Raw genomic sequence first — 12,038 nt, 5'->3', positions numbered from 1 at the left:
TTTAGTGTGTGATGTCCTTTCATTTCTGTTTTGAAGCATTGGAAAACATACTTTTAGGATTGAGGGATTATTTTTTTTAATGTCACAAACAAAATTGTTAAAGTTAAAAAAGGGAAAACTGTTTAGTCTTTAGATTTCTGTCCACTTTTGCTATATAACATGTAAAACTAAAATACTACTATTTTGTTCTGTGAGATGTATCAAAGACGAACTAGAAAGTTGGTTATAAACTTGGACGTAAGTCTACATTTAGACTTCCCTGTCCTCTTTAATTTTTTTTTTTTTCTTCAGATTTACATCAAAATTGTCCGGTAATGATTGCACTTTAGAATGAGATTTCATCTCATTTCAGTGCTTAATTTTTAACATTTCTTACTGTTTGTCTTTGAAAATGAAAATCTAACCTACATTTGCTAAAATAAATTGGCATTTCCATACTGATTTAATTCACTACATTAAATCTAGGAGATTACTCTCAACAAAGTGCAATTCCACAAACAGTTTTCATGTTGTTTTGATGTATATTTGCATCTGCTTTAAGAAGCTTCCATAAATTGAAAGGTATTTCTTAGAAGATTGAAATGCTGGTTTTGTAAATTGTGGGAAAGGTAAAGGTGTCTTTATATACTCTGTAAGCATGAGGCTGGATTGATAGATGGAGAGATGAATGGAAACTCGCTGGTTTGACATTTCAAAGTAAACATCAGGTTTCTGAGAGAGACCTGTAGGTATCTCATCTTTTCTGATATGACAGGGTAAGGGTACTTTCTCATTACAGTTCTGTTCCATCTTCATTAAAAACTTATCCCTGCTAAAAAGAACCTCTCCTGAATAATTGATGCTATTGCTCCCCCCTCTTTTTCCTTGCTCATGACACAAATTTTTGCTGGTCATACATTCAAGATAACTGAAGTCTTTACAATTCCACGGGATAAGTTTAGAGTACCATACTGTTTGTTGGTAGTTACGTGAATTTATAGTTATTTTTGTAAGGAAGGTATAAATTATTTTTTTTCTTTGCCCATCTTTTCTTTCTTTTTCAGATTGGTCAGGTGAAACAGGAGCTGTCACGCAAAGACACAGAGTTGCTGGCCTTGCAGACAAAGCTGGAGACCCTCACAAATCAGTTCTCTGACAGCAAGCAGCATATTGAAGTTCTGAAAGAGTCTCTTACCGCTAAAGAGCAAAGAGCTGCCATCCTTCAGACAGAGGTGAAATGGGCAATTTTGTACTTATTGACTTTTCATAGAGCAAGAGATACAAAGCATCATTTCTTTTCTTCTTGCTTAGGTTATACAGTCCCATAGCCATTCAATACTGCTTGTTTTGAGCACCTTGTATCTTCAATTATTTTTGAGACTTGATCATAAAGACAAATATGTGTGTGTAAGCGCACACATATTCATCCACACATGTGGATGAATACACACCTGTACGACATGCTCCACTAGCATGCAGTCATTAATATTGTTTTTCCTAGGCACAGCTAAATTGGAAGTTGCAGTGCCTGGGCTGGGAGGGGGATATATTTTCAATGATGACCTTGTAGCTAAAAGAGAGCAGACAAAGGAAGAGCGTTCCCAGTAGTATACAACTCTCTGAGGCTTCACGACTACTGTCAGCATGTACGGGAACTCTTGTATGTAAGCCTGTGCTTACACCTGAAATATGGGCTTTCATGTTTTGTGATGCATATTCCAAGATAAAGGAAAAATATTTTCAGAACTGTGTTTCGATAACAAATGCTTAATCCCATATTCTGTAAGACACAAGTGTAGATCTGAACATCAAATGCGTAATAAGTATAGCATAAATTTATTGCTTCTGGATGTTCTTGAAGAACAAGCATGAAATGTACGGAGACATTTCAGCCCCCTGGCTTGGAAAATTGCAGTGTTAGTAGAAGTCCAAAAGATGGCAGTCATGCATCAAAAAAATATTTGTGTTGTTACAGCTAGAACAGCGAAAAGCCTAAGGAACTGTGAAGTAGGCATGCAGAAAATTTGTGGGTAACACTGGTAGAAAGGTTCCGTATTACAAGAGTGTAAGAGAATTTGACCTTTTTACCCTCATGTAGCTTTCCTTTGGCCATGTTCAGTGAACATATGGGTGCACATGGCCTTGTCCACATGCGGAAATCAAGTCACCTAGTAATTATCGTTTGATGTTCCAAGATGGCTTTTATTATTGTTCTCAGTCTTATGTAGAGGTTGAAATTGCATTATTCAGTGTAACTGTGAAAGTATGCTAGTTTACAATTGTAAACTTCTCGTTAAATTTGTTCTTTTCTTTTTGCTAATCAGGAATGTGCCCTAGTTTTATATATACATGTTTATTTAAAAAAATATTTACATTTCAAAATATGATTGGAAGTATGTATTAGGTAAATAAACATTTTAAAATGTAAGTTGCAGGTTTTCATCCATTACAGTGATTGAAAAGAATATAGATGTACTAAGTCACTGCAGTATTGTGACAAACCTACAAAGCTGGAAACACATTTCTCTTCTTACTTTTAAATAATAAAAAGCAGCCCTTTTCTGCCTATGAGAGACGAAGTTCTTGAAATAATGTACTTTATTAACAAGTTAAAAGACTTCAGTAGATGGTTATAATTGCAGCTGTTATGGTAGCTAAACATATTTATTCAAATGAAATGTACGGAATTTAAACCAAATATTTAAAAACATGAAGTCTTGGTTATATATCATTGATAGATACTCCTGATAGTTATTCAGAACATATTGATTTTATTTTAGTTGAAGGCCAAAGTAATTTTTTAATATAGAAAATTATTCTGCTCTCTAACTTGTAATACTACTAAATAATCATTGAGAATATTTGCTCTTCACTGGGTTCTTCCAAATGAGTTCTCGTAACAGCACAATACAAAACCAAATTGGATTCTTCCTCCAAAATGTTCGATCTCTTTTTTTACTAATAAAAAGTGGCTGAAAGGAGGAGAAGGAGAGGGGAGGGAAAGACAGAGATATATTTTCTACTTACTGATTTTAGATTATTCACATAGTTTGCTTCCAGATATTGTAGGTGAAACGTAACAACTACAGTAACAGCGAAAGATGATTTTCTGTCTGTCTTTCAGTAAGGAGTTGCTGTGGAGCTAAAACATTAATGATGCTGTTTTAGAATGATGTTTTTGTGATAGATTTAATGGATTCAATACAGTCTATCATGTTCTCCACAATAAGATGTAGCAATCTGGTATGGATTTAACACATATGAATTGTTGTTCATATCAGGCTATTCCGTTGTATCGGAGTAGATATTTAGAATGATCCGTTTATGTTCATGAGAATTTATGTAATTCCAAGAAGATATTTATACTTTTTGAAAGATAATCGTATCTTTTTCATCCTTGCTGATCTTCTTGACAGAAAGCTCAACAATTAAGTCATCATACTCAGTTACCTTTCTTCTGTCTTCACAAGTGATCGTCTCAAGACTGAAACTTGTTAATGAAATACAGTGTTGAGATGTTTGTTGTTGCATCCTGTGATGTATTTTGTTTTTTAAAGGAAAAGGTGTCTTTCTATACAAGAGTTTTCACTAGGAATAGGGTAGGACCTGCCTGGTCTCACTTGTTGACAGCACTGGTCAGTGTTAAAACATAGCTAGCTTCTCTCAAGGCACCTAGAGAGAGTTGTGAGGAGGAGGAGAAGTGCATTTTTTGTCATATATTGGCAGACATCTTCATAGAGGATTGGTATTTTAAAGTCGTATTTAAATAAACATTTTGAGAGAAAAGAGCGTACATACCTTCATAAGCCTCTGCCTTTTAGTCTTCTGTTAAAGAAAACTGCAGGTAGGTGGGGAAAAGATATTGGTGTAATATCTCAAAAATGGATTTGCCACCTGCCACACTAGAAGTGCAAAGAACAGTGAGCTGTTTGTAGGGCGTTTATCTTGAGGGCTATTGGGTGGAGAGGATATCGTGGTTAACTTTTCAATTTGTGAAGGAACCTTTAAAAATAGCTCTAAAAATGTGCAATCTCTTTGTAAACAAAACAAAAAATAAATCAATGTTTATTTTGGAATTAAGACTTTATCCATGTAAAGTTTGTGTTTTGCCCAATGAGCCCTTTAACTTAGGTCAGTGCCAGAGGGTATGTGGCTTCAGTGGGAGTTTAAATTAATCAGTGAGAACATTCCCCTTTGTTTTTGTATACTGTCTAAGCTGGTATGGTTCTGTAATTGGTCTGTTCAATATGGTACATTCAGATTACTATTCAGTAGAAAAATGAATCTAGTCCTCTGGAAGTATTATATTTGCTCTGAATGTCTCGGCAGAACATAAAATTCTCTAAGGCTCTGTCTTTACTGAGGCTTGTACTGGCATTTTGAAACTATAGTAGACTCTCCCAAATTAGAGACAGTTAGGGAGTAGGTCATGCTTAGTGAGGAATGTGTGAATGGGAGCTGGGTGTCTCTAACAAGACTTGGTAGCACCAGCTACATGAAGATCTATGCTGACACCTGCAAACATTAAGCTCAGCTCACAGAACTGAGTAGCTGTGTTTAGGTATTTAATACCTTGCGCTAGAGATTGTGGATGAACAGTCGAACTGATTTCTGACCTGAGCAGGCCCTGGAAGCAGCACATCTGTCCTGCACTGAATTTATAACCTTAGCAAGAACCAAACAAGCACTGCACAAAGCCAGGTGGGTGCACCTCTGCTCCACGGCATGGTCATGTAATCTGAATAAATTGTCCAGATAACTGGGAGCTGTATGTTCATAATGAATTCATTCTCAGTTCTTCTACAGACCCTACTGGATATTGCTACAATTTTATTAGGAAGGTGAAGTGTCAATTTTACTGTAATTAATAAAAAATATCAATTTCAAAAATAGAGAATTAAGTCCTGTCAACTAGCACTGCATTCAAAGTCAGTCAGTAAATATAGCTTTTAAGTCTTAATTACAGACTGTGCTATCGGGAAAGCAGCTTAACTCTTTATTGTGTTTGTATGGTGTGTTTGCTTTTTAAAATGAACTGATTTGAGGTACTTGGAGACTTCACATAGCGATATCTACAGTAGGATAAAAGCAACATTTCACCTCGCATACCAAATATAATTTTGTGTCTTCCTCTGTGCATGTCTCATTTATCTTTGAATTCTGAGTGCTGACATAGATAGAATTACTTCAACATCTACTTTAAAAAGTAGTTGGCTCTTGTTAGAAACCATAGCAAGCTCTAAATACGTATTTCAGGATTGATATTCTGCCTGTTCCTTTTCTGCCATTAATGTAGTCATCCCAACAGAGGATAAAGGTTTTGAATTTTGCCATTACAGGGAAATAAGGGCTTGGATATAACATATGGGAGACTGTACCTTCTATATAACTGAATGGAGTATGGCTCGGTTCACTGATCTAAATCAATAGTTCAGCCATGATTTGAACAGCAGGTGGCAGGTAGATGGGAAGAATCAGTCTCAGAAAAAGAGTAGAGCATTGTTTTTTCTAGGCATCACTGACATCTTCTTCAACCTGAGTGGGAATCACCAGTGTCATAAAATCACAGAATCACAGAATGATAGGGGTTGGAAGGGACCTCTGGAGATCATCTAGTCAGGGTCACCCACAGCAGGTTGCACAGGAACGCGTCCAGGTGGGTTTTGAATGTCTCCAGAGACGGAGACTCCACCACCTCTCTGGGCAGCCTGTTCCAGTGCTCTGCCACCCTCAAAGGAAAGAAGTTCCTCCTCATGTTTAGATGAAACTTCCTGTGTTCAAGTTTGTGCCCGTTGCCTCTTGTCCTGTCACTGGGCACCACTGAAATATCCTGATTGCTACTGTACAGTGAGGGTGATGGTAAAAGTGAGAAAAAAGATGTGTGCAACCTAAGTCCTATTGACTCAAGCTCCTGAGTCAGTTCTGAAACTCACTGTGGACTTTTGAAATTTTAGGGATTTCCCTAAGACTGTAATCTAATTACAGAACATAAGATTTTAAAAGAGGTTTAAGAGTAAATTTAAATTAAATATTATGTCATTTATTGTGTTTATTCTAGTACTTATTGGAGCTACTAATGTTCTAGTTTTCCTTTGAAATTTAGAATTCTACATGCTTAACGTATGGCTATACATATTAGGAACAGAGCCATAGAGTAGTGTTTACTGCTACTGGAACATTCTGTGAAGACAGATCAATGGTTCCCAGTGCAGCTTTTTACACATGGTTCTTACAGTGAAGAAATTTAAATGTTATGTATGGTACCCAGCTGAGAAGAGGTACCTGTTGTACCTACACATAGGAAGGCTATTGTGTTGAAGGTGGCAATAAACGCGCTTATTTTGCTAAAGCTTCACAAGAAATTAGATGTTACATGCAGGTCAAGTTAGCAATCCCATTGTTATACGGAGGACTAGCAATTGCCTGAGCCGTACTATAAGATTTTACTTGCTATGCATAATTAAAGACATGGCAGTCTATTGCTGTGAATGCACTTAGGTTAACCCAGGGTTAAGACAACACCATCCAAGACGCAGAAGTCAGGAGAAAGGGGCGTCAGCACCTCTGTAGCTGTTTGCCTAGTCGTTTCCATGTGCAGAGAAAATCTTAAGCTGACTCTGTTGAAGTTGGCATCACCTGACTCCCACAGACCTCAATTATTGTCACTGTGGGAGGATGCCATACATAAACCAAGCTGACATGAATAAACAAGTGCAGTGTTCTGCCAGGAATAGTGCTAAGGTGATGATTGTGTGTCCTGCCAGCCTTTGAAAATATTCTTGAAAGTGTTTTCTGTGGTTTCCTAGGCAGGGACCTCACACAAATAAAACCAGGAATGCAATTTACCCCAAACCATAAGCTAATATAGAGTTCAAAGAGAATGATCAATCAGAAAATGGAAAGCATTCTGTGGATAAATTTCTGTTTGCAGATGTTCTCTTTTCACTTAATGCTGTGCTGTAGGCATCTGGACTGTCTCAAATATTTTGCAACACAACTGTTGAGAGTCTGTGGATTTGCTTGTGAGGCAGGTTTTCAGTTTCCCTTCAAGAGCGAATGAAGGTGACTCTAAGCTTTAATATTAGAGATATCCAGAGAAGAACATACCTAATCAATCTATAAATCTGTGTGTTTTTAAAAAGAAGACAAAACCTGATCCACCTGCTAAACTTTTCATTACAAACACTAGCAATTCTATAAATCATATTTGGGTAGTACCTGGTACTCTCATATCACTGCAGAATATACTCCATGCCCCACTTGCTGGGTGAGAGGTCAGGAATGTGATTTTAATAACGTATGTGTAAGTGAGAAGGCTCCAGACGTAGAGGTGGCAGCGGGATTGCAGTGCTGATGGGGAGAGCAGGGCAGTTCTTTTTCCCCACTGGCGAGTGCTTATTGCTCTGTGCAAAAGGAATCCGACAAAACAGCTAAGGATTTTGTGGGCGTAACATACTGTAAATGTAGAGCCTTAGAGGCAACTTTTCCATTAGCAAATCAAAGTAGAGTGGAATTAGAATAACACATTAAAACTAAACGTTGCTCAAAATACCGTAAGCATAGTGACTACATAAATTCTTTCCCCAGCTGGAGTTGTCCAAGTCATCTTTTCATGTCCCTGTGCTAGCCTATGCTGTGCAGAAGGACCAAGAAATTCATTGATCACCCTGTTTACTCTGTGTGACTGATGTCCTGTAATGGATTCAGCTAACAGGAACCAAATCTGATACTGTCAAATAAGATTAGCAGCCAAGCTGGCAGATTTGAGCTCTGTCTGAATGCTGAGTGGATAGGGGTCAGTGGGTTTCTTTGGTATCTCGAGCAGGTTGGTGGTGTTGGATTTCGTATTCCACAGTGGTCTTTGAGATTAGTCTGTGCTCTGTAGTGACCTTTTTCTCCTGATTAAATTTATATTCAGATAGCTCTGATTCCTTCTCCCGTTCCTTTTGTCTTGTGAACTCTGCGTTTTGTTTGTGTAAGAGAAATGCAGAAGGAAAAGCAAAAGCTTCTCAACATGCAGTTTTCCAGTTTGAGGATACCATAGAATTCCCAGAGTGTGTTTCTAAACTTACTGAGGCCCTGGGAGCTCTAAGTATGTTTATGTGTCCAAATTGCACCCACAATACCCTGTACTGTGTCATTTGTTCCATTTTGTCTTTAATATAAAACTGCATCCTGCTGAAAACACATGTTATGTTTAAACTATTAAGTTGCTATTTAAGCCAAAATATTCTTAGCCATCCTAAGGTATCCCTCTTTCCATGTTTTGATCTGCAGTGACCACAAAGACCCCTGCTTTCATTACCTCCAGGCTGAGCTAATACTCTGGTTAAAACCTAGAATACCAAGTGACTGTTTGGTACTAATAGTCAGTGTTTAAATCTCTGAACATCAGTAATGTTTCAAATAAAGGGGTCAGTTTTCCTACATTTAAGAGAACTTCTCAACAACACATTGTGTTGGCTTCTACTTTGATGAAAAAAATTCCAGATTGTATCTTACAAGACTGAGTTATGTTAGAAGTATGATTTTAGATTTTCCAAGAAGGAGTTTTAGTCTCATATAATTTGGGAGTAAAACATTTGATTATTTTTACTGTTTAGTCTACTACCATTTGTGATAACTGTTTTATCACAAGCTTACGCACGTTGAAGTCTTAAAGTAAGGGATGTTAGTTTCCTCAATCTGTTTGTAATTTGACAGCAGTCACTCTCTTGTGGAAGTATAGTTTAACTTTCCTAAAATTTCTCTCCTTCAGTGCTAAACAAACCCTGTGTCTGCATGTCTGAATCTAGGTGGATGCGTTACGATTACGTCTGGAAGAGAAGGAGACTATGCTAAATAAGAAGACAAAGCAGATTCAGGAGATGGCAGAGGAGAAGGGGACTCAAGCAGGAGAGATCCATGACCTCAAGGACATGTTAGAGGTGAAGGAACGCAAAGTTAATGTTCTTCAGAAGAAGGTAAGATTGTAGAGGTCTGAGTCAGATACATGTCTATGATGCGTCTCAATTTCTAAGTGTGTCAAAAAGGCTGAACTAGAATTTACATTTTGGAGATTAATGATTGAGTCCATTCATGTAATAGAAAATCGGTGAACGATGAATTTCAGTTAGAAGTTTTGAACAAAAAAATGCTTCCATTTCACCACTAACAATGACTGAAGTATTTGTAGGAGGTCACATAATTTAAAAAATAATCCTTTCACACCCACAAACTTAACAAAGCCATGCTGATTTGAAGCGTAGGGCACTGGATGAGTGTGACTTCAGTATGTGACTAAATGAATGAGGGGTTGTCTCAGTAGAAGCAGTTAGGATGATTCCTTTGTAAATTACTGAGAAAAGTTCAGGAAGAACTTCGTATAACTCTCATTGGAAACGCTGTTTTATCATACATAATATTTCTTGAGAAGTGCTAGAATAGGATAATCAGGGTTCAGACTATCCTGCATATCTTTCTGGAAAAGAAAATGTAGACCTTATCAGTGAAATGGGGGAGGTTTGGATAAAAAAAAATAGATGCTGTCAGGGAAATTAGAGAGGTTTCCCACAGGGCATTGAGTCCTGGGGCAATGAATGTCATTATGGATGATCGTTTGCAAATTGCACGCTATATATTCCAAATTGCTGCTACACATGGTAAAAAGGGAGAAATGCATGTATCGCAATAAATTTTAATTTACAGAATATTTTTTCCTCTGTATCTTTAGAGAAGCTCCTCTTGGAGCTTGTATTCAATGTATTTGGCTGTAAATGTGGGGGTTTTTTCCCAGACCTTTAAGCAATTCTATGGAATTCTTGTGATTTTAATAGTTCAGAATATTGATTAATTTCTGACACCAGGCCAATGCCTTTTCTTCTAGTATATAGCTATGAATCATGAGAGTTTAGGTCATGTTCAGTTCTGTTACAGCAAACGTCATGCAGGAATGGAAGTTCAGGCATGGAGTTTAGCCATAAATAAGTCATTAATAATTCTAGAACAGAGCCCTAACTCCCAGTCTTCACGGTCTCATTTTTCGACTGTTCATCTTTTCAGAAACACTTACAGATTTCTAATTTTTGTGCTGTGCTTTCTCTTTGTTTTCAAAATTGGTCATGCACAGTCCAAACATTGATTGAGATCGCAGCTGAATGTTTAACTGGGAAGTGGGGAATCTGACATTTGCGTAAATGTTAAATGTCAGTGAGGTCGTTTTACTTCCATTTACTCTTACGCTGTTTTTTCACATGTTTTCTTATGTACTCTACTTAACTCTTTAGGATTATCTTTCATTCGTTCATTTATAGGCGATACTAAAGGTTCTCTTTTTGCTCATTTTTTATACTTGTTTTCTTGAGACCACTGTAAAGCATATTAAGGCAGTTTCTTCTCGTCTCTTCATGTGGCTAGCCTATTTTTTGATGTTTGTTTGCTGCTGCTTTCAGGTAAAAGTACCTGGTCCCCTGACACTGGAAAGTAGGGGACCTTTTAGATATAAAGGTTTTGAGGTCTTCTTCTCCCAGATAGCTCAGCAGAGGATAACACTGGCATAATAAACTGCAGTTTTGAGTTGTGCTGTAAACCTGTCTCAGCTTCTTAAACAAAGAAACATACAACCTATCTATAGAAAACTATCACTTTCCTGCTGCTAACTAGAATCACGTGCAGAGATTTGAATTTGCTTCAGCCTTCAAGTTGTTGGAACTATTTCCTTTAACATGAACAGTTAAATTGTGAAGTTTTTAAATCCAAAGATGATTTTTTTAGTTTCTATGACTAGCAAACCTAGAATATTTTTATGGAGAATGTAGCTTTTATCTGAGGTTTGTGGTGCAATATGGATTTTCTTTTTATTTTTTTGTAAAAATAGGGTAAATGAGCACAAATTTAGTCCTTTTATATTTTAGGATGGATGTCTTTAACTGATTTTTTTAATTGATTCTCCAGCCCTGGAATCGAAGACTAGGTCTGGGATTTTCTGTAGATTGGGTTTTGCATTTTCTTGTTCTCTTTTAGCACTTTTCCACAGAAAAGCAGAGCTTGAGAAAATACCTACAGGAGGACAGGTCTGATTTTCCCTAAATACTGTGGAAGTCATGAGAACTTGCATAAAACCTGTTTCAGGTGCTAGAGAAAATTATGAATTCTCATTTTTATCTGATATATATATATGTCCTTTTTACTGTACAGGTAGCTATTTCTGCCCTCTGCCTGCAACTTCAGAAGCCTGTAGCTCCTCTCATGTAAATGTTTTTCTCTTACAGCTTGTAAACTCTGATTTACTTTTTCTATTTTGCACTTCTAGAGTGCATAGCCTGTTATTAAAGTACACAGCCTGTTTTCTGCTTTATTCAAGTGCTGTCTTCCGGACCTTCGAGGACAGTTCAGAATTTTATTTTCTTTCAAAAAAAAAAAAAAAAACCAACACAAAAGTGCAGCCTCTAAACTTTTGCCTCCATGCACAATAGACTTTTTATTCCTCCCTCTGATTATATACTGGCATGTTCAGATATCAGGTTTTAATCTGTATATTCTAATGGTAGAGCTGGATGTTTAAAGTATCTTCAGATGTCATAGATAGTAGTATTTGGTTTTTTTACTGGTTCAGTTATCTGATATTAAATGCTTGTTTTAAGTTTATCAACATGATGATTTAAGTGATACTTAGGCATTTTAATTGAATACAGTGAAAGACTATGAAAAGACATGTGGTACCAAAAAAGCTTGTCCTCTTGTGTAGTGTTAAGAAATATTTTTCTATGGATATTTGGAAGCAGAAGCAGCAGTATATAACTGCTGCTTGCAGTTATGAGAAGGTATGGGGTACAGGTGTTGGCATGTTGAAGGAATTTAACCAAATTAAGAATTATATTAGTGGATACTACTCAATTAGTTTTTACCAAGTACTCTTCTCTCAGCATATACTCAGATTTGAGGATATTTTTGCAGTGGGTAATCTAGTGAACAAAATTTTGAACACTAATATTTTTTTAATGCTAGGTAAAAATAAAATTTGTAACAAAAGCCAAAATCATAAAGATGTTGAAAATAAAAGAATTTGTTAAAAAACCATT

General features: G+C 36.7%; 1 protein-coding gene across 10 annotated transcripts in view; it reads left to right on the top strand.

Moving 5' to 3' along the window:
- ERC1 (ELKS/RAB6-interacting/CAST family member 1) overlaps positions 1 to 12,038 on the top strand; it is a 305,118-nt gene that overhangs the window by 87,401 nt on the left and 205,679 nt on the right. For all 10 annotated transcript variants that reach the window (XM_063318622.1, XM_063318614.1, XM_063318604.1 and 7 more), the window contains 2 exons: positions 1,044 to 1,211; positions 8,775 to 8,942. In XM_063318622.1, coding sequence (XP_063174692.1) covers positions 1,044 to 1,211; positions 8,775 to 8,942 — 336 coding nt within the window. The remainder of the gene's footprint in view (positions 1 to 1,043; positions 1,212 to 8,774; positions 8,943 to 12,038) is intronic.

Source organism: Chroicocephalus ridibundus, chromosome 1 (assembly GCF_963924245.1).
Source record: "Chroicocephalus ridibundus chromosome 1, bChrRid1.1, whole genome shotgun sequence".
In the NCBI taxonomy this organism is placed as follows: domain Eukaryota; kingdom Metazoa; phylum Chordata; class Aves; order Charadriiformes; family Laridae; genus Chroicocephalus; species Chroicocephalus ridibundus.
This window is presented reverse-complemented; position numbering and strand designations above follow the sequence as displayed.